Here is a 23,156-nt window from a genome sequence, read left to right as displayed (position 1 = left end):
ACTCTGATAGCTGCCAGTTTAAGGCTGCTGTGAACACCCCGGGACATGACTTTTGGTGAACAGATGGATGCATTTCAGTCGGGCATATACCTATGAGTGGAACTGTTTGGGTCACAGGGTATGAGCATGTGTTTAGTTTTAGTAGACACTGTCAGTAACCGTCCACAGGGCTTGGTCTGCTTCTCATTGCTCTGCATCCTCACCAAGAGTTCATGTTTCCATCCTTTTTTTTTTTTTTAAAGTAGGCTCCACACCCATCACGGAGTCCAATTCGGGACTTGTACTCACAACCCTGAGATCAAGACCTACCTGAAATCAAGAGTCAGACAGTTAACCAACTGAGCAACCTAGGCTCCCCTTTCCATCCTTTTCATTTTTTTTTTTTTTTTGAGAGACAGAGAGCGCAAGTGAGCAAGGAGAAGAGAGAAAGAGAGAGAGAGAGTCCCACGAGGGGAGAGAGAGAGAAAGAGAAGCGGGGCTCACCCTGGGCTTGTGTTTTACCCGAAGCAGGGCTCCAGCTTACCCGATGTGGGACTTGAACTCACGAACCGTGAGATCATGACCTGAGCCGAAGTCAGATGCTTAAGGACTGAGCCACCCAGGTGCCCCATCCTTTTAATTTTAGTCACACTTCTGTGCTGGAGGGAGTATAGTTTTATCACATGGTGGTTTTAGTTTGCATTTCTTTAATAACTAATGAAATTGCACTCTGTTTCATATGTTTATGTGAGCTGTCTGATCAAGTCTTTTCTCCATTATTTTGAAGGGTTGTCTCTTGTTGATTGTAAGAAGTATTAGTTTGCAAGGGCCGCCATGACGAAGTACCATAGACTGGATGATTTAAATAACAGAACATTTTTTTTAAGTTTTTAGATGTTTATTTACTTATTTTGAGAGAGAGAGAGAGAGAGAGAGAGAGGGAGCAAGCATGAACAGGGGAGGGGCAGAGAGGGAGGGAGAGCTAGAATCCCCAGCAGGCTCCGTGCTGTCAACACAGAGCCCAACACAGGGCTCAAACCATGAGCTGTGAGATTGTGACTTGAGCCAAGATTAAGAGTCTCACGCTTAGCTGACTGAGCCACCCAGGCACCCTGCAGAAATTTATTTTCTCACAGTTATGGAGCTAGAAGTCCAAGATGGAAGTGTTTGTTGTGGGGCTGGTTTCTCTGAAGACCTCTCTCCTTGGTTTGTAGATGACTGTCTTCTCCCTGTGTCTTCATTTGGTCTTCCCTCTGTTTCTGTAACCTAATCTCTTCTTATATCAGTCTTGGGGCGCCTGTGGGGCTCAGTTGGTTAAGCGTCTGATTCTTGATTTCAGCTCAGGTCATGATCTCAACAGTTCATGAGATCGATCCCCACATTGGGCTGTGCGCTGACAGCACAGAGCCTTCTTGGGATTCTCTCTCTCCATCTTTCTCTGCCCCTCCCTCACTCATGCGCAGGCTCTCTCTCTCTCTCAAAATAAATAAATAAGCTTAAAACAAAGGGGGACATCAGTCTTGTTGAATTAGGGCCCACCCTAAAGGTCTTATTTTAACTTAATTACCTCTTTAAAGACTGTTCTCAAACATGATTACATTTTGAGATCCTGGGGGTTAGGAGCTCAACACATAAATGTTAGGGGACACAATTCAGCCCACAACATAAAATTTCTTGATCTATTCTGGATATGATTATACATTCCAAAATCTCTTACTTTGTGGGTTGTGTTGCCTTTTCACACCCCTAAAGGTGTCTTTGAATGAACAGACAGACGTTCTTTATTTTAACATAGACCGTTTAGCGCTTCTTGGTCTATTACTTATTTTGTGTTTTGTTTCAGAAATATTTGCATACTGCAGGGTTGGAAGATCTTCATATGTTTTTCTCAAAAAAAAAAAAAAAAGCTTTATCGTTCAGACTTTCACATTTAGGTTTGTAGTTTATGTGGAATTGATTCTTGTGTTTGGTGCACAATAAGGGTCACGATCCCTTTTCTCCTGTGTGTATATCCAGTTAATCCAGTACCGTGATTGAAAAAGCATCCTCGGGGCGCCTGGGTGGCGCAGTCGGTTAAGCGTCCGACTTCAGCCAGGTCACGATCTCGCGGTCCGTGAGTTCGAGCCCCACGTCGGGCTCTGGGCTGATGGCTCGGAGCCTGGAGCCTGTTTCCGATTCTGTGTCTCCCTCTCTCTCTGCCCCTCCCCCGTTCATGCTCTGTCTCTTTCTGTCCCAAAAATAAATAAACGTTGAAAAAAAAAATTAAAAAAAAAAAAAAAGAAAAGAAAAAGCATCCTCCCCTCGTGGCAATGAAGTATTGTCTTTGTCGTAAATCAGGTGACTGCTTTTGCATGCGTCTGTTTGTCCCCTGAGCAGCTCCCCGCATCCTGCAAATAACGGGCTCAATCCCAGATAATCCATTTAAGAAGAATGGGATATTTTCACACTTGTGGGTTGGGATTTGGGGGGATAGGGAGACTGGGAAGGAATTCTAGTTGCCTCTGAAGATGCTTTAAACTTTCTGAGAAAATATATCCATAAAGTGCTGGGTCCCCACTCACTCTCTACCAATTGTGTCACTGATTGTGTCCTGCATATTATCTTACTGTATTTCTCTCTAAAGAGGATATCCTAGCTCACTGATGTTTTCTTTGATCCCTTTTCTTGAAAAATATTCATGACAAATCACCTCATTCAGTATTTATTTATCCAATTATAGAAATAATCTCCTGTCTTTTACTGTCTGTTTACCAAATGACCTCATTTTGTCCTCACCAATAATCATATAAATTGTTACCGTTCACTCTCCCGATGGGGATCCGAGGCTCAGGGGGAACAACCCACATGGCCCGTGGATGGGCGATCTACATGGGACCTGAACTCAGCTCTGGGTGCTTCTCACACTTTTGCTTCATGACTTTCTCCTCCATTCATTCTTCCTTCGTAGTGTTACTGGTGTCTGCATTGTGTCTGGTGAAGGAGACTCACCAGACTTGGATGTGCCCTTGACAGGTTGTGCTTAGTAAATTCTCACACTTTAGAAATCAAAGATAGCTGGGGCGCCTGGGTGGCTCAGTCAGTTGAGCATCCAACTTCAGCTCAGGTCATGATCTTGAGGTTTGTGAGTTCAAGCCCCGCGTTGGGCTCTCTGCTGTCAGAGCGGAGCGTAGAGCCTGCTTTGGATCCTCTGTCCCTCCCTCTCTCTGCCCCTTTCCCACTTGTGCTCTCTGAAAAATGAATAAATACAAAAAAAAAAAAAAAAAAAAGTCAAAGATAGCTGACTTGCCTTTAGACTTTTCTTTTTTTTTTTTTTTAAGTTGGTTTAAAATCATAGACACTTTACATTTGAAACTCTGGAAGAGTTTGTTTTTGTTTTTGTTTTAATGTTTATTTTTGAGAGAGAGAGAGAGAGAGAGAGAGAGAGAGAGAGAGATCATGACTTGAGCCGAAGTCAGACGCTTCACCGACTGAACCACCCAGGTGCCCCTCTGGAAGAGCTCTTAGAATTCCTCTAGTCTTGCTTTCCCCTTACACAGGTGGGAAAAACTGAGGCCTGGAGACAAGTGACTTGCAAGTTGCCCAGACAGCAGATGGCATATGAGATTCAAACATGGGTTTGAATTTCAGTGATTGGGAGAAGATGATGCTTGTAATGGAAACCCAGAGGAAAAGTAGACTTGTGTGGGGGGTGTGGATGGGCTCAGTTCTGGCCACGTTGAATGGAGCTCGGGAGAGAAATCCAGGGTGGACAGATGGCACGGGAGGCATCCACCTGGCAGAACAGATAGAAACTCAAGCAGAGGAAGGTGCATGAAGTCAGGAAGCCTGAGACTCCTGAGTGCCAAGGAAGGAGAGTTTCAGAGGAGTTCGGTTATAGTTATTTTTTTTTCCTTTTTGTTTTTTTGTTAAATAAGTTTTAAAAATTAATTTATTTTTTTAATTTTAATTTTATTTTTAAAATATTTATTTTTGGGAGAGTGCAAGCGGGAGAGGGGCAGGGAGAGGACAGAGGATTTTGAAGTGGGCTCTATGCTCTCAGGCTGACAGCAGTGAGCCCCATGTGGGGCTCAAACTCATGAACCTCAAGATCATAACTTGAGCCAAAGTCAGACGCTCAGCCAACTGAGCCACCCAGGTGCCCCTATTTCTTTCTTTCTTTCTTTTCTTTAATGTTTATTTTTGAGAAAGAGAGAGACAGAGTGTGAGCTGGGGAGGGGCAGAGAGAGAGGGAGACACAGAATCCGAAGCAGGCTCCAGGCTCCGAGCTGTCAGCCCAGAGCCCGACATGGGGCTCGAACTCAAGAACTGTGAGCTCGTGACCTGAGCCAGAGTCAGATGCTTAACTGACTGAGCCACCCAGGCACCCCTTTTTTTTCTTTAAGATGAGCCCCAGCTCACTGGTTTGTCCTATTTCCCTTTCCTTGGAATGCCAGTGTTCTGAAATCAAAATCTTGACTGTACCTGGGCTTTGGGGAGCTAAACTTGCTTCTGCCCACTGTTTACCTAATAGAAATCACTCCCCTGTGGGTAGCTCCTTAGACTGGAACTACTCGCATTAGCTGTTGCTTCCTGAGATCTTAGAAGCCAGGAACCTCTGCTGTATTTTTTCGTCTGATCCACATAAAACTGTATTTGCCACTATCCCCATTCCATAGATGTCAAATTGAGGCTCAGAGTGATTTGTCCACAAATAGCTAGTGTGTGGAGTTGCTGATTTGTGCCCATATCCATTTGACTAAGGAGCTGTTCTCTTAACTTCTGCACAGTACTGTGGCTGGCTCTTGGTGTCCCATAATCCAGAGCTCTGTAGTATTTTTGGCTTGAGTGTCTGTTTGGATTTTCTTGGCTGATTGGGTTTCACCCTGATTTGTTAGCCTGGGTTTGTATCTTCTTCCGGTTTTTGTTTTTTTTTAAGTTTATTTATTTTTGAGAGTGTGCAGAGAGAGAGGGGACAGAGGATCCCAAGCAGGCTCTGTGCTGACAGCGGTGAGCCCGACGTGGGGCTCGAACTCATGAACTGTGAGATCATGACCTGAGCCGAAGTCAGATGCTCAACCAGCCGAGCCACCCAGGCGCCCCTGGTTTGTATCTTACGCTCATCTGTCTGTGAGGGTCGGGATCTTGCACCCGGGGCACAGAGGACATCCTGGTATTGATTGGATCTGTGCTGGAGATAATTTTGTTTATTTATTTATTTATTTATTTATTTATTTATTTATTTATTTAATACATTTTTTTAATAATGTTTTTATTTATTTTTGAGACAGAGAGAGACAGAGCATGAATGGGGGAGGGTCAGAGAGAGAGGGAGACACGGAATCTGAAACAGGCTCCAGGCTCTGAGCTGTCAGCCCAGAGCCCGACGCGGGGCTCGAACTCACGGACCGTGAGATCATGACCTGAGCCGAAGTCGGCTGCTTAACCGACTGAGCCACCCAGGCGCCCCTGGAGATAATTTTTAAAGGTGCAGAGGTGAGGAGCCAGAAGATATCAGTGCTTAGGGAGAACTTAAGGACCTTTGTAAGCACCTTATTTCACAGTGAAGACACTGAAGCCTAGACCCTACAATAGATCTGTCCCAGGTGGTGCAGGTAGTGTCTGCTCTGGGCCCTCCCCTTTCCCTCATACTTTCGGTTTGGGAGAGTGTCCTCAAAAGGACTCCTGCCTTTAAGTTTACAAAGTGCTTTCAGTAATCGTGTCAGAAGGTCCTATTCTCTTCACTTTACAGATGAAGAAACAGAGACCCAGAGAACTTCAGGGATATACATACCAAAGGCTTCACCGCTAGGAAAGAGTGAGATTTGAACTGTGGCCAGTGCTCTTGCTAATAAACACTACCTCTGTGAAATGGATGAGGAGACACTTTCAAGGAGCAGAATAAAAAACCATTTGAGAAACTTGAGGAAGATAGAGAGGGTTCCAGAACGACGATGGAGGACAGTAGTGGGCACTCTCAGGAGGAGTTTGGGGTCAGTGCCTGTGTATACTTTATATTAGTGTTCAAGGTGACTTTCAGCAGCCTCTTCCCGGCTCTGAGCCCGTGGCTCTTGGAGCTGACTGATGGGGCCTTCAAAGCAAGGGCCATGGGGCTACGGATTAATTTCTGCAGCTGGAATTTGTTGGATGTGTGTGTAGCCTGTGAGCCCAGAGAACCAATGAGAATGGGGGGGCGGGGAGGAGAGAGAAAAGGAGGGGGGTTGAGCTGCTGGCCTACTTAGGGACGCCAGACACTGCTCAACGTGGAAAATTTTCCCTGTAACCCGTTGACTTCAGAAGCCGGAGAGTTCCATTGCTCTGGGTCCCTTGCAGGATCCAAAGGGCAGCTTGTCCCTGTCACCCGCTCCAGAGGTGGCTGCTCCCAACGCTGGGAGGGCCACATTCCATTGTTAGCACTGATCTGTCCCTTCTTCTGTCCCTTGGGGGCACACGCCTCTTCCCCCGGTACTGAGCTTCCTGCTCAGAGACCTGGCATTTACAGCCAGCTCTCCTTTGCCATCAGCAGCAGACCAGACTGGGAACCTGAGAAGATGGAGGGCTGATTCTTAATCTCCCAGCTCAGACTGAAGAGGACAGGCAGGCCCCACAGGCCCCAGTGTCCCCAGTGACCCCTGGGGCAAGCCTGTGGGTCTCATCCCCCACATGCTTCTCTCCAGTTCATGTTTAAGGGATCTGATCTATTTAAGAAGTAGGCTAAAAATCAGTGTGTTGGTCCTAGAAGAGGACCTGAAAAGACCTAACCCAGTGGTTTTCAAAGGGAAATCCCCAGAATCTGGGTCTGAGTTCTCAGCGCAACCCCCACCCCCCCCTTCCTGCTTTAACCTGAGCTGCTTGTTTTTATTTATGCCTTTGGCTCTTGTCAGAGCTTCTGTTTGAAGAAGGAGTTCTATGGCGGTAAAAACAGAAGTGTAAAGGTCATTCTTCCTGCCTTTGCACATGAGGCAACTGAGGCCTGGAGCAGGGTCAGTTAGGGTTGCTGGGACTGGAACTCAGCCCAGGGCTCTTGACACTGTTCCAGGTGCCCTGGAGGCATCTACCGCTCTTTGCGTGGCCTCCTGTGGGAGGAGCCAACAAACCAGGCACCCTTGCTTCCAGTGTGGTTCTTCATGTGAGAATAAAAGAGCCTGTTACGGGGCTGTGTCTTCAGGGTTAAAATCGCGGGGCCTAAGAAGACCACATATGAGGCAGGGGCATGAGCTCCCTTTCCCCCATCTGTCTGATTGGGACACCTCCTCATTTCCTATTCAAAACGTCAGGGCCCAGACCAGCTCTGTGGCTAGTGGCTAAGTGCGTTGCACACCCTACCATGTGCCAGACATTGTGTTAGGTTCTCTTACATCAACGGGCCCCTTTTACAAATGAACACCCTTCCAATTCTAGAAAGGGTAAATGAGTCCCCTGAAACCACAGAGCTAGGAACAGAGCTGGGATTTGCTGGAGAGAATTTAAAAAAGTAATGAGGAGAGGGGTGCCTGTGTGGCTCAGTCAGTTAAGTGTGAGACTCTTGATTTCAGCTCAGGTCATGATCTCATGGTTCATGAGTTTGAGCCCCACCTCAGGCTTCGTGCTCACAGGGCAGAGCCTGCTTGGGATTCTCTCTCTCTCTCTCTTTTTCCATCTCTCCCCTGCTCTCTCTCCCTCTCAAAATAAGTAAATAAGCTTTGAAAAATAAAATAAATAAAACCTTAGTCATAATAGCATTATCACACCTAATCTTTTAAAAACAACAATTCCTGGGATGCTTGGGTGGCTCAGTTAAGTGTCCGACTTTGGCTCAGGTGATGATCTCGCAGTTCGTGAGTTCAAGCCCTGCGTCGGGCTCTGTGCTGACAGTTTGGAGCCTGGAACCTGCTTTGGATTCTTGTCTCCCTCTCTCTCTGCCCCTCCCCCACTCACACTCTGTCTCTTTCTCTCCCTCTCTCTCAAGAAATAAACATTAAAAAAACTAAAAATGAATAAAAATAAAAAAATAAAAACAATAATTCCTTAAAATGAGTAAATATCAGAGGTACCTGGCTGGCCCAGTCAGTAGAGTGTGCACCTCTTGATCTTGGGGTTGTGAGTTCAAGCCCCACATTGGGCATAGAGCTTACTTAAAAAAATAAAATAATTAATTTAAAAAATAAATAAAATATGTAAATATCTATATTTATTGTTCAAACTCCCAGTTTCATGTGACCATACATATCACTTCTTTGTTTTGTTTTGTTTTGTTTTGCCAGTTCTATGAGTCAGAAGGTAAATAATGTCCTTATATTGTGATTGGTTGTGATGCCTTTTAAGTCTCTTATTTATAATCTCTAGGCCCTCCTACCATCTCACACCAGTCTGAAGAAGTTGGATTGTTTGACCTGTAGAGTTTTCATGGTCTGGATTTTGCCAATAGCATTCCCTTGGAATAGCTTGTGTTCTTTCTTGTGTAGTTTCTGTAAATTGGCAGTTGGGTGTAGACTCCTGATCAGGTTCAGGTTCATTTCTGTCTCTCCGCACAGAAATGTACTCATTCATTCATTCATTCATTCATATTTTCTGGCAACACTACTTCACAGATGATGTTCTGTTCTTCCATCAGGAGGCACATAATGTCAGGTCATCTCTCTCTCTCTCTCTCCCTCTCTTTCTCTGTCTGATGTTGGAAGGCATTGATGTTTAATGTCTAGCTTCATTATCGTGTTGGGGCTACAAGGTTGGTGACGGTCTAGTTTGATAATCCTTTGTCATTTGTTGACTGGAAGACACCTGGAGAGACACTTCCCCTATTCTGCTGTTTGTTTCAGCCTAGTCCTTATCTTAGACTCAAGCCCGTGGTCACTTCTCCCCACCTCTTTCTGCCTCCCTTGAAAGTGTGCTATCATTTCTGCACTTCTCCCTACCCTCTGGGGGCCGGAACCCAGCAGAGTTGAATTTTCTAGGTCCTCGCGTTTCCCTGGGGGTTTATGTTTATGGAGCCCAGGCACCTAAAAGAACTGACTTCCCTCCTCCCTTTCTTCCTGCTTCAAGCCCTCCCACAGACTGTGGTTTCCAGGACACCTGGGGAGCTGGATGGAGCTCCCCTGCACACCAAGGAAACTATTCTTAGAACCAGTGTCTCGACCTTCCGCTCCAGACCCAGTCACTCAGCCTCTCACACCCTCGGGCCTCTTTCCTGCATACCCTTACTCCCCCGTCAGCCCCAACTGCTCCTCACTGCTCCCATCCCTTCAGGTCCTGACTTCCCTTTTCATCAGAGGGTGGGGGGCCGGCTGAGGTGGGGTCAACTGGGACCTGCACCTGGCTAAGAGCAGAGGGAAGTGAGGATGCGTTGAGAGCCCTGGGGATTGTGATGAGGGTGATGGGAGCCTGGTGTGTGTTCAAAAAAGAAAAAACGGGCCTCTCCCACCCACATCCTTCTGTGTTCAGGGACAGTTGTTGCACTGGTGGGGCTCCTGGTTGCTCACGATTTCCAGATGTTTTTCAGGTTGGGGGGCTTCATCTCTAGCGTGGAGAGGGTTACACATACCCACCTTGAGGCACCCCCAGGCCATTTCTCAGTTTGACTGTTACTTATATGTGAGATCATATGTCATATGCTGGGCAGAACATATAACTGGAAAACACCAACATTATTTATTCATTCCACAAGTATTTTTACTGAGTTCTTGTTATGGGCCAGGCTCTCTGTTCTAGATGTGTGGGATAGAGTAGTGAGCAAGACAGACAAGACTCCTGCCCTCATGTTGTTTACAGAGTAGTAGGAGAGAGAGACAAGAAACAAGCTGACAAAGAATTAGCATCTAGGATTAAGTGGTAGGATGTCATTGGTGGATGACATTTTCTCTTTTCGAAGCTTCTAGTCAACTACGTTTAGTTACAGGGTATGTCTGTCCTGTAACGCCTAGGACAGTGGTGGGGGTGGGGGGGATGCGGTGGGGGAGGCCAGGGGGGCAGAATAGCCCTTCTCTGCCTTCGGGGATATTTATGGAACCCTGTGGGGTTACCCTGTCATTCTCTCGCCCTGCTTTTGGTTTGCTGAGGCTCCCATGGCACCACACCCTACGTGCTTAAAACCACAGAAGTGTATTCCCCCACAGTTCTGGAGACCAAAAGTCTGAAATCAAGGTGTTGGCAGGGCCAGGCTTCCTGGGAAGTCTCTAGGCGAGAATTCTCCAGAGATTCCTCCAGCTTCTGGCAGTTGCTGGCTTCTTTGGTGTTCACACATTGGCTTGTGTCTGCATGATTTCAGTGTCTTTCTCCATCTTTATGTCGCTGTGTCCCCTCTGTGTGTGTCCAAATTTTCCGTGTCTTATAAGGACATTGGTATTGGCTAAGGGCCCACTCTCATCCGCTCTGACCTCATTTTAGCTTGATCACAAATGCAAAGACCCCATTTCCAAATAGGGTCCATTTACAGGTGTCCAGGGTTAGGACTTGAACATCTCTTTTTGGGGACACAATTCAACCATAGGAGCCCGCAGGGTAAGCTGGTTAGTGGGATAGAGGACACTAAGGTTAGGCCCAGGAGAGGAGGGAGCCAACACCGGGCTGTGCCTTTCATACCTCCAGCATTTTGTATGGGCCACCTCAGTTGACTCCACACTTTCTTTTTTTTAAGTTTATTTATTTATTTTGAAAGAGAGAGAGAGAACTAGCAGGCGAGGGGTGGAGAAAGGGAGAGAGAGAATCCCAAGTAGGCTCTGAGATACCAGTGCAGAGCCCAATGTGGGGCTTGATGTCACAAACTGTGAGATTGTGACCTGAGCCAAAATCAAGAGTCGGACACTTATCCAACTGAGCCACCCAGGTGCCCCTAGTTTTGTTATTTTTTAAAATACCTTGGGGCACCTGGGTGCCTCAGTCAGTTGAGTGTCTGACTTTGGCTCAAGTCACGATCTCGAGGTTTGTGAGCTCGAAGCCTGGAGCTTGCTTTGGATTCTGTCTCCCTCTCTGCCTCTCTCTCTCTCTCTCTCTCTCTCTCAAAAAATGAATAAACATTAAAAAGTAAATAAATAAAATACCTTGACGTATGCAGGGAAATAACATTTTTAGGGGGTCATGGTACAGTTTTGGAAATTATTGCACCCTTGTAAGTAAATGATACTATTGAACTAGATTACTTTAAAGCTGCAAAAGTCATAGTTTATAGGTTAATATATGTGTGTCTGTTGCGGGGGTTCTGTATACATGGAAATAAACAGGAGTTGTAAGTGTTGCATAAAATATCTTACAAAAGGCAAGTGTCATGGTGTATGCAAGGCACATACATATTTGAAAACACACTTGTGCCCACAATTTACTCACAGTTACATATGGATATGAATGTCCTGTAAGGAAGGTGTTACGTGTTTTAAAAAAACCACTAATTTTGGGGCACCTGGGTGGCTTAGTCGGTTAAGCGTCCGACTTCGGCTCAGGTCATGATCTCATGGTTTGTGAGTTCGAGCCCCGTGTCGGGCTCTGCTGACAGCTCGGAGTCTGGAGACTGCTTCGGATTCTGTGTCTCCCTCTCTCACTGCCCCTTTCTCTTCCCCGCTCTGTTTTTCTGTCTCTCTCGAAAATGAACATAAAAAAAAAATTACCACTAATTTCAAGAGGTGAAGGGGAGTGGAAGGTACAGGTTTCTACTTCTGGAATGAATAAGTCATGGGGACGAAAGGCACAACATAGGGAGTACAGGCAGGAGTTGTCCCAGTGTCATGTGGTTTCAGGTGGTAGCTCCAATTAGTGCTGAGCATAACATGACACAGAGACTTGTCAAATCACTGTTGTACACTTGAAACTGATGTAACATTGTGTGGCAGATGAACTGCAATGAAATATATATATGTGTATCAGCAACTTGTACATTACGATGTACATACCATGAATAACTGAATATACAACATCTAATTTATTTTAGAGTTTTTCTAATGTAAATATGTGTGTACATTATGATACATGTACATGTTAATGTATATCTATATTATTGTTTACATATATGACATATTTATACACACATGCCTATTACATGCATTATGTGTATATCATATGTGTGTACATATAATATGTGCTCACAAAAACGGATAAATTTACCCAGTTTTAAGAGGATTTTTTTTAGAACCAGATTTGGGCTGTTATGTTTTTTGACATCTTTTTATTATAGTCTTTGATTTTCGTTGTATATAAGTTGGCATCATACATAATACTGACTTGATAGTATAGTATTGATATGATGACCTACTATTTTAGAGTTGTCAAAATTGTACATTTATTGTGCAAGTTTGGGACTCAGGTTAATGAGTCAGAAGTATTCTGAAAGAGAAGGGGTTGATATGTACATTCTTGTCATTTTATTTTATTTTATTAATTTAATTTAATTTAATTTATTTTAATTATTTTGAGAGAGAGAGTGTGCATGCGTGTGTGAGTAGTGGTGGGGGGTGAGGAGCAGAGGGAGAGTGAGAGAGAGAATCTTAAGCAGGCTCCACGCTCAGCTCTCAAACCGTGAGGTTGTGACCTGAGCCGAAATTGAGAGTCAGATGCTTAACTGAGCCACCCAGGTGCCCTGACAATCTTGTCATTTTAGATTGGCAGGGACAGGAAGCTGTGAGTTGCATATACAAATCTTTAGTTTTTTTTTTTTTTTTTAATGTTTATTTTTATTTGAGAGTGCAAGCCCTCCGGAGAGGGGCAGAGAAAGGGGGACAGAGGATCTGAGGCAGGCTCTGCACTGACAACATAGAGCCCAATGCAGGGCTTGAACTCACAAACCGAGAGATCACGACCCGAGCTGAAGTCAGACTTTCATCTGACTGAGTCGCCCAGGTGCCCCCAAATCTTTAGCTTGTATGCAGTGAGATGCCATAGCACATTTGGTACCTTTAAGAGCCTTTCATTTGCCTCCAGCATTAATTGTCTGAATGTGAAAGAAAAATTTTTTAATTAAAAAAATGAAATTTTAAATTACATCTAATTAATTAAATTTTTAATTAAAAATGTTTTTTTCACAACTGTTTTTTGAGGTAGATGGTCTTATCTCTGTTGTAGATGAGGACATTGGGGTACTTTGTTTAAAGATCTTATGCTCTGAGGAAAGACAGGAACCTGAAACATGAGTCCTTTGGTCCATTTTTGCATGTGGAATATATTATATATGCTGAAAAGTTAAAAAGAAAATTCTAAAACAAACGCCTGCCACCCAGGTTAGGAAGGATTGTAATTCCTTACATGTTCCTGTGAGACCCTCCCGCCCCAGAGGTGCCTGTTGTCTTGTGTTCTGGGGCTGCCATAACAAAGTACCACAAACCGAGTGGGTTAAAACCACAGAAATTTATTCTCTCAGTTTTAGAAGCCAAAGTCCAAAATCGAGGTGTTGACTGCATTGGTTCCTTCTAGAGTTTCTGAAGGAAACTCCTACTTTGCCTTTTCCTGCTTTTGGTAACTCCAGGCATTGCTTGGCTTATAGATACATTATTTCACACTCTCCTCCATCTTTCACTTGACCTTGACCTTCTTCTAAAGACACTAGTTATGGGATTTAGGACCCACTCTCAGTCCAGGACAATCTCCTCTTGAGATCCTTACACTAATTACCTCTAAAAGACCCTTTTTCCAAACAAGGTCCTATTCAAAAGTTCTGGGTAAATCTTTTGGAGGGTCACCATTCCACTACCATCTTGAATTTTGTTTATCATTTCCTGGTCTCAATTTAGGGTTTCCCACCTCTGCCTGCATCCCTAAGCCCTGTTAAGTTGTGAAGAACTGAGCCCATGCATACACCTAGTGCCTCCCTAGGGGAGGGAAGGGCATTGTGGGCGGTTTGTGAAGCCTCTGCAGAGAGAGAAGCTGAAATAGTGCATGGCTCAAGCTCTTGGTCCATGATGAAGGGAGACTCACAAGAAACAATTAGGTAAAAGGAGAGAGAGAGAGAGAGAGAGAGAGAGAGAGAGAGAGAGGAAGAAATGAAGTTCTTGTTCTTGTCAGGTTAGAGGAAGTATATGAGATTTAAATTCATATCTTACATTGCTTTGAAAAATAATTTATTGTGGGTGCTTGGGTGGCTCTGTTGGTTAAGTGTCTGACTTCGGCTCATGGTTTGTGAGTTCGAGCCCTGTGTCGGGCTCCGTAATGACAGCGCAGAGCCTGCTTGGGATCCTCTCACTCTGTGCCCCTCCCCCACTCGCGCTTTCTCTCTCTCTCTCTCTCTCTCTCTCTCTCTCAAAATAAATAAAACCTAAAAAAAAAAAAATTTATTGAGGTGAAATTCACATAACATAAAATTAACCATTTTAAGGTACACAATTCAATGGCATTTGTTACATTCACAATGTTGTGCAACCATTACTTCTCTGTTGGTTCCAAAACATTTTCATCACCCTGAAAGGAAACGCATAGCCATTAACACTCATTCCTCATTCCTATCCCCCAGCCCCTGGCACCCACTAACCTACTTCTAGTCTCTGTGGACTTACCTTTTCTGTACATGTTATATAAATGGCTTCATGAAATATGTGACCACTGGTGGGGCGCCTGGGTGGCTCAGTCGGTTAAGCGTCTCACTTCGGCTCATGATCTCATGGTTTGTGGGTTCGAGCTCTGCGTCGGGCTCTCTGCTGACAGCTCAGAGCCTGGAGCCTGACTCCCATTCTGTGTCTCATTCTCTTTCTGCCCCTCCCCCGCTTGTGCTCTGTCTCTCAAAAATAAATAAATGTAAAAAAAAAAAAATGTGACCATTGGTGTCTGGCTTCTTTCACTGAGTATCATGTTTTTGTTTTTTTTTTCCAAGTTTATTTATTTATTTTGAGAGAGAGCGAGCAAGCAGGTGAAGTGCAGAGAGAGGGGCCAGGGGAGAGAATCCCAAGCAGGCTCTGAGCTGTCAATGCAGAGCCCGATGTGGGGCTCTATCTCACGAACCGTGAGATGGTGACCTCAGCTGAAATCGAGAGTTGGATGTTCAACCTGCTGAGCCATGCAGGTGACCTGTTGCGAGACTTTTGAAAGAAAAAAGTTACTTTTAGAATAACCAACTTTGTTGGTCATTTAGTGCCTGAGTTGTTTTGTTTAATAACATTTTTATTGAGGTATCATTCACATGCCCTACAATTCAACTATTTAAAGTGCCCAATTCAGTGGCTTTTCATCTGTCCACAGAGCTGTGCAAACATCGCCACAGTCAGTTTTAGGACATTGTTATCACCCGCCATAAAAACCTCACACCTGTTAGTCATCCCTGTTGTGTTTTAGGATCTGAAGTAGTCAGTCCATTGGACTGGCTGGCAGAGATTTAAGTGGCTCTGACTTTCTACTGCTTAATTTTCTCCACCTGTAATTATAGATGAACTTGGCCAATTAGGTAACAATACCTATCTTTAGGCACTTTATGGAAGTGTTTCATGTGCATTATCTCCCTTAAGGCTCAGATCAACCTGTGGGCAAGCTGCCATTTTTGTCCCCATGTTACAGATGGGGAAACTGATAGAGAAACTAAGAGGCCCAACGTCCAGCTGGTTTTTGATCCATGAAGTCTTTCCTTAATTTGTTGTGCTGATAGAGGCGACTGAGCTCCAGTCTTCAGTGCTGACTTGCATGAGCCTCTAGGTCTGTGATTGTTATCTACCTGCCCAGCAGTCCTTCCACAGCGGGCTTCGCAGACATGACCTTGTGCAAAGTTCGGAAGGAGAGGCTGCAGGAGGTGGGAGGCTGGCCAGAGACGGGGGAGGGTTTGGGTGCCTGTTCTTCTTTCAACTCCCCTGCTGTAATAGCAGCCTCTCTGCCAAGTGCGCTTCCCAGAAAAGCTGAGCAGAGCCTACCTGCTCCAGGAGCCCCGGGTAAGGTAGGAGCCAGCACTGTCCAGAGCAGGCCAGAATTTCCAGCAAAGTTCAGGGATGCCCCCTGGTGGATCTGCACTCCTGAAGCAAAGACAAAGCTGTTCTCCGAGTCTTCCCAGGATCTGTGGGGTCAGGAGCCAGTCCCTGAAGGCAGAGATCATTTTTCAACCATAGCATGTGATCTGGATTCAGTATTGCATAGGACAGGAACAGGAGTCGGGGGACAGGAGCCTGGGCACCGGATTAGATTGAATTGGCATCACGTTGCAGTTCTGCTGCTCATTAACTGGGCATTTTGGGTCTAGTTAGTTGTCTGAGCCTCGGTTTCTCATCTATCAAATGGGTATAAGTGAAGGTCTACCTCACAGAACCATAATAAACTTAAGATAACCTGTGGAGAGAGTTTACCTGTGCTCAGTAAATATTGACTATTCTAATTGGTAGAGTATGTTCTGGACAACGAGCCGATCCCATCGTCTGTAGACATTAGCTTCCTCATTTATTTATTATTATTCTTATTATTTTTTAATTTATTAATGTTTATTTTTGAGAGAGAGACAGAGCGTAAGCAGGGGAGGGGCAGAGAGAGAGAGAGAGAGAGAGAGAGAGAGAGATGCAGAATCTAAAGCAGGTTCCAGGCTCTGAGCTGTGAGCACAGAGCCCAGTATGGGGCTCAAACTCACAGACCATGAGATCATGACCTAAGCCGAAGTCAGATGCTAAACCAACTGAGCCACCCAGGCACCCCTAGTTTCCTCATTTATAAGACAAGGACAGTCCTACCTAGCATCTGGGGTGGTTATGAAAAATTAGATATTGAACCCAAAAGATAGTAACACCCAAGTTCTCATATGTGCCTATGGAATTATTTTTATTATTCAGTTCCTACTATGTGAAATGCACTGTGTATTAATTTAGCAAATACTGAACTTGGGCCTCTTATAAGGCAGGCTCTGTGCACAGAGCTGGGTATATAGCACTGAACCAGATGGGAATAGTAGTCACATCAGCATGTAAGTTCCGTGAGGGTTTTCTCTAGTTCAAGGGTTGGCAAGCTTTCTCTGTAAAGATCTAGAGCGTCAGTGTTTTGGGCTTTGCCGGCCATTTAGTCTGTGTCAGCTACTTAGCTTATCCCTTGCAGTATGGACACAGCCAGAGACATTGTGTGAACCAGAGTGTGGCTGTATGCTAATAAAACTTTATATATGGACCCAGAAATTTGAGTTTTGTAGTATTTTCATATCCCAAAATATTCTTCTGGAGGGGCACCTGGGTGGCTCAGTTGGTTAAGTGACTTCAGCTCAGGTCATGAACTCACGGTTCATGGGTTCGAGCCACTTGGGCTCTGTGCTATCAGTGCGGAGCCTGCTTGGGATTCTCTTTCTCTCTCTCCCTCCCAGATAAATAAATTTAAAAAATATTCTTCTTTTGATTTTTCCCCCCTCCCTCATCACTTAAAAATGTAAAAACTGTTCATAGCCCGTGGGCCAGGTTTGCCCACGGGTTGTCATTTGCTGCTTTCTTTGCTCTTCTGTCTTGGAGTGGCTTTGAACAAGGTGATCTCCTGCTTCTTGTTCTTTTCTTTCTTTCTTAATTCCTCTGGCTTATACATTTCTAAGTTCCCATGGACCATGTATTTGTCACTGAGCTAATGGGGAATTGAGGTCTTTCCTTAACAGATGGTGGGCTCCTCATTCCAGTCCTGATGCTTGTTTTGTGTCCTGACAGATAGGAGGGGCCAGCTTTCATCCTCAATCACCATGAATTTGGCAATCTGCCGTGTGTCTGTTTTCTCACCGCTCACAGCGCTTACTTTGGTTGTTCCTTCTATGTTGACTGAAGGTCTGGAGCCATTATTATTCCCATCTTACAGATGGGGAAGTAGAGTCCCCGGAAGGGTTGTGGTTTCCTTGAAGCTCTGTTCGTTGCTATTGGTCCCAGCGCTAGTGCTGACTGCTCCTGTCTCCCAGTCCTGAGCTTGTTCCTTTTTCTCTGGGAAGCAGCGGGAGGTGGCTCAGCTCACTCCTGAGATAAGAAGTGGGGCTTTCCTGAGGAGGGGCGCCCCTCATTCCTTTCAGTTCAGCGGTGGTTCCTATGAGAAGTCGTACGTCCCATGTTCCATGGGACAGCCAATATTCCTCACTTATTTGTTCCATAAATATGTACTGAGCTCCCGCCATGTGCCAGGCTCTGTTCTAGATACTTGGGGTAAAGTAGTGAGCAAGACAGACAGGACTTCTGTCCTGGCAACGATTACAGAACAGTAGGGAAGAAAGACAACAAAGCCAACAAAACATATTTAGGAATTGTGATTAGTCCCAGGGAATAAGGGGGAGACCCATGCATTTCAGTACCAGGTACTGTGCCTAGTAGTTCTGTGAGCATCATCTGATTTAATCCTCACAGTTAGCCTATGAAAAGAGATGGCAGGGCCACCCGAGTGGCTCAGTTGGTTACGCGTCTGACTTTGGCTCAGGTCATGATCTCACGGTTTGTGAGTTTGAGCCCCACATCAGGCTCTGTGACGACAGTTCAGAGCCTGGAGCCTGCTTCGGATTCTGTGTCTCCCTCTCTCTCTGCCCCTCCCCCCTCCCCAACAAAAAACATTAAAAAAGATTAAAAAAATAAGAGATGGCAGGATGAAGATACAGAGGTTCAGAGAAGTCAAGTAACTCCTGGCTTCACAGACCAGGGAGGGAGACTACCAAACAGCTAATTTTCTATAGAAATAAGTACTATCTGGGGCGCCTGGGTGGCTCAGTCGGTTGAGCGTCCGACTTTGGCTCAGGTCATGATCTTGCGGTTTGTGGGTTCGAGCCCCGTGTCAGGCTCTGTGCTTGACAGCAGAGCCTGGAGTCTGTTTCAGATTCTGTGTCTCCCTCTCTCTCTGCCCCGCCCCACCCCCCCACTCTGTCTCTTTCTCCTTCAAAAATAAATAAACATTTAAAAAAAAAAAAAGAAAGAAGTACTATCCTAGTGCTGTGAATAAACAGAAAGGCCTTGAGTGCCATGCTAAGAGATTCTTTAGTAGGCAGTGTGGAGCATTGAAGGTTTTGAGCAGAGAGAGGAGTGTCCATGGTCAGGTCTCTGTTTTAGAAAGCTCACGCCAGCAGCACTGTAGAGGATGGACAGGAGGGGGTAGTTTGGAGACCTTTTAGGATGTTCTGGACGGGAGAGGGGAGTCCGGAGACTGCTTAGGATGTTCTGGACGGGAGGAGGGCGTCTGGAGACCGCTCCGGAGGTTGTCTTGCAGACTAGTAAGGGTGGACTGGACCAGTGTGGAGGCCATGCCGGTGCAGGGAAGCAGTGGAGAGAGATTCAGTGAGGAAAACCAAGTGGATGAGGTGACAGAGCAGACATGGCATATGGAAGAGGCAGGTTTTGTTCATGGGGACCCCAGGTGGGATCCGGGCCCCAAGCTGTCAGGAGCCGCCAGCACGTGCACTCTGCCCCCAGGCGGCCGTCGGCTGGTGGACGTGATGGATGTGAACACGCAGAAGGGCGCGGAAATGAGCATGTCCCAGTTTGTGCGGTACTACGAGACTCCTGAGGCTCAGCGGGACAAGCTGTACAATGTCATCAGCCTTGAGTTCAGCCACACCAAGCTGGAGCACCTGGTCAAGCGTCCGACTGTGGTAGGTCCCCGGCCGCCGTCCCTCCCGCCTCCTCTCCTTGCCCAGCCTCACTTGCTTCAGGCTTGAGGCCAGCCAGTGTCAGCCCCAGGGAAGGACAGGAGGGGCGTGGGGAGCACGGGGAAGGGTGGAGGTGGTGAGGAAGCCCGGTGGAAGGGCACCCCAAGACAGGAAGTGCTGACAGCGATCTGGCTTTCAGGTAGACCTGGTGGACTGGGTGGACAACATGTGGCCCCAGCATCTGAAGGAGAAGCAGACAGAAGCCACGAACGCCATTGCAGAGATGAAATACCCGAAAGTGAAGAAGTAAGACTGCCTGGCTAGTGGCGGGAGCTGGGGGTGGGGGTGTCTCCTAGCCCAACAGGGTGCTGGTGGGATGTAAGGGATGGGGGTCCTTGGCGTGAGCAGGTTGGCGCCTTGGAACACGGGGGCTCTGCCTTCCCCATCCAGATGGTCCTTCTTGGCCTCCTTGCCAGCTCTCCCTCGGGGCCTGTGATCTGAGTGGAGGGGAGGAATACTGGGGACCGTCTCTCTGTACTTGTGTGCTTGCCAGACCTTTATCTACTCCTGCCAAGTGACTGCAAGCCCTGGGAGTGGGCAGACCGTGGACACTTTGCTTTTGCCAAGGGCTGGGAAGGGATCTGGTGTTCTTTTGCTGCTTGCTGTTGAGATGCAGGGCCTCTGATCCAGAACTTTTCCCGATCGAAGCCCAAGGGCTACTTACTCACTAAACACTCCTTAGCTGGTGTCTCGAAGCGGCAGGTCGGCTCAGGGCCGGGAAGATGGCCACGTCTAATTGCAGGGACATCACTACATATGGACCAGTAAGTCCTGAGACCAGTCGTTAAACATGGGCAGAGGCACCTATGATCCCTCCCACATTCTAGAATTTCGGTAACAGACCCTGGGGACCCTTGGGGCTATCGGGGCTCTCTCCACCTCAGACCGTCTGTGTTTCCATCTCCAAAACGGGAAGGAGATGCTGGCCGTCCCAGGCATGACCGCTGCTCTGGGCTTCCTAGAAGAGTTGGCTCTGGCAGCTCTGCATCCATTAATATCTTTCTGCTCAGCCCTGCTGCCAGGAGTGCCCCCAGGAGCGTGAAGGCTGTGAGCTGTTCATTCACTCCACCCTGAATGAAGGGTAGAGTGAATGTAGATTCGGTGCCAGCTTTGTAAGAGAGGCCAGCACGCTGGCCCTAGCTTCTCAAGGCTTTGCTTTCAAGCTCTCTCTTTCTTTAATTATTTCTCAGGCATTTTTCCTCCCCTTGAAGCTGAAGCTCTTTACACCCCTTAGATTTGGGCTGCGTCAAACACAAAGAACGAGCTCAAGGTGGGGAGGGAAGAAGGGTTTCAGTTCTGTTCCTGTCCCGTTCGATCACAGCAAAATTTCTGGAGCCCCTCGGGTGGGGAAGTAAGATGAATGAAACTAAGAGCCCCTACCCTCTGGAGAATGTGTCGTATAACGCATGGGGTAAGGTACCATCTCATCCTAGGTAGAGTGAAACCAGTTCTGGGACGGGACAGGGATTGGAGGAATCCTTTTTGGCTGGTGGCAGTGGGAAGTCCTCTCAGAGGGCACACTGCACCTAGGCTTTAAAGGAAGAGGAGATGGGAGGGACTTGGAGGGGGGTGGTGGAGGAAGGGAAGTGCCAGGGGCCTTGATGGAATCATGAGGGTAGAGCTGGAGGAAAGAGTGTGGGGCTCAGAGACTAGTTAGGGGTGGATCACAGCTCTGATCGATTGATTGGGTGATTCAGTCAGCATATGTATTAAACATCTGATTGGTGCTGGGCACTGAGAATGCGGAGAGGAGAAAACCAGGTGAGCTCCCTGCCCTCACGGAGCTTGTAGTCTATCCGGAGACAGACGTTCATCCAACAATCAGAGAAACAAATGGAAATTTGCAGCTCTGTCGAGACCATAAGGCAGAGATCCACAGTGCTCCAGGATTGTGTACCAGGGCACTGTCGGTCACGGAGGGCAGGGCCGTCGTCCCCAGGGTGGGGTCTCGGGGAAGTGGGGTTACTTAGGTGAAGAGGTCTGGGAAGAGCTTTCCTGGCTGTGTGCAGAGAGCCTGGTGGGATGGCTAGGAAGGTCAGGAAGACAGGGGCAGGTGGACCTGTGGAAGGAAGGTTAGTGAGGCTGGAGCAAAGTGAGGGAAGTGGGTGGGGGGGTGCGGGACGGTGGGGGGGCCAGGCTGCTCAGGGCCTGATGCGCCAGGATGAAGGGTCTGTGTTTCTCCTAAGAGCAGTCAGAAGCCTCTCTGAGATCTTAAGCAGAGAGGGATGTGTGCAGATACGCGTGCCACAAGTTGTGCTGCCGCTGTGTGGATTGAAGGAAGTGGGGGTGGAGTGAGAGCGGAAAGCAGTGCATCGCCTCCATAGGGCAAATGCTGGGCCAGGAGGGAGCAGGGACTTGGATGGGACATGTGTCTAGGAAGGGAAGATAGCACTGGGGGACCTAGATTTCAATTGCCTTGCCCCCTTTAGATGCTTGGTATATTCACCTGATAGAAAAATTCCTCTGAATAGTAAGTTCTAGTAATACCTTGAGAATCCTATCGAATTACCAAAAAGAGCCCCATGCACTATTTTCTAGAACCATGTGTCTTTGACTCATTGGTTGGATTGTGTGGCAAATACATTTACAAACTCTGTCAGTGGCCTTGGGAACTTGTTACAGGATTTGAACCTTGTTAGGAAGGAAGTTGTCACTTTGGGAATCTTCCATTGGTTTGGCTGTAAAGAATGCTGATTTCAGTTAATCAGCAAGGTAAAAATCCCGCAATGATGAAGTCCTCTGGGACCACAGAATGGTTCTGTGGAATTTAATTAAAATGACACTGTTTCTAGAAGTCAGAGCTCCCATGCTGACAGGTCACCTGATATAAGGTTTGCAGGAGGGAAGAGAGAAGTGTTACAGACCCATCATTGCTTTCTCCCCGGCTCTAGGGTTTGTGCAGTTTGATCGTGGAGGGGGGGATTTCAGAATTTTAATGAGTTCTGGTTGAGATACTTAAGGCTAGGGGTACTGGCGGTTGTCAAGGGGGTGGCTGTAACTTTGTGGGAGACAAAAGATGTAAAGGATATGTTAGTGTATCAGTTATCTATTGCTGTGTTAACTGACTGCCCATAAATGCAAGACTCTAGTCTAAGTAATTGGTAGGCTACAGTGAATAAAGCAAAGTTCCTGTACTCGGGGGGCTTATATTCAGGTGGTGAAAAGAGATGGGCAAGTAAACAAGTGAATAATATAATTCAGGAGGTGATAAGTGTTGGGAGGAAACCTAAAGCAAGGTAAAGGGAGGCTCCTTGCTGGCTGAGTTGGTAGAGCATGCGACTTGATCTCAGGGTCATGAGTTTGAGCCCCACATTGGGCGTAAAGATTACTATAGAAAAAAAAAAAGCAAGATAAAAGGAAAAAGAGGATGACAGGGCAGGCTGAAGGAACATCAGCTGCCCCATGCACATCCGCCATTGCCTGCCCTCCATCTCTACCCTGCAGGGATGTTTTGGCCATCCAGAATTATTTGTCTTGGAAAATTCCTCATAATCAGATAAACTGACAACTATTTGGGAGTACCCCTTGTATTAGTTGTTTGTTGATGCATAACATTTTCCTAAAACCTTGTAGCGTAAAAAAGACATCTTAGCAGCTTAGAACAACATTACCTCACACTTTCTGTGGGTCAGGAATCTGAGAGTGGCTCATAGTTGCTCTTGGGCTTGTCTTGACTGGGGCTAGAGCGCCCACTTCCACGATGGTG

At 46.5% G+C, this 23,156-nt stretch overlaps 1 protein-coding gene across 4 annotated transcripts in view; it reads left to right on the top strand.

Moving 5' to 3' along the window:
- KDM2B (lysine demethylase 2B) overlaps positions 1-23,156 on the top strand; it is a 126,554-nt gene that overhangs the window by 11,498 nt on the left and 91,900 nt on the right. For all 4 annotated transcript variants that reach the window (XM_030335724.1, XM_030335727.1, XM_030335723.1 and 1 more), the window contains exons 5-6: positions 19,215-19,393; positions 19,590-19,696. In XM_030335724.1, the coding sequence (XP_030191584.1) occupies positions 19,215-19,393; positions 19,590-19,696 (286 nt within the window). The remainder of the gene's footprint in view (positions 1-19,214; positions 19,394-19,589; positions 19,697-23,156) is intronic.

The sequence above is a fragment of the Lynx canadensis genome, chromosome D3 (assembly GCF_007474595.2).
Source record: "Lynx canadensis isolate LIC74 chromosome D3, mLynCan4.pri.v2, whole genome shotgun sequence".
Lineage (NCBI taxonomy): Eukaryota > Metazoa > Chordata > Mammalia > Carnivora > Felidae > Lynx > Lynx canadensis.
Note: the sequence above shows the minus strand (reverse complement) of the source record. Positions and strands in the feature narration are given on the sequence as shown.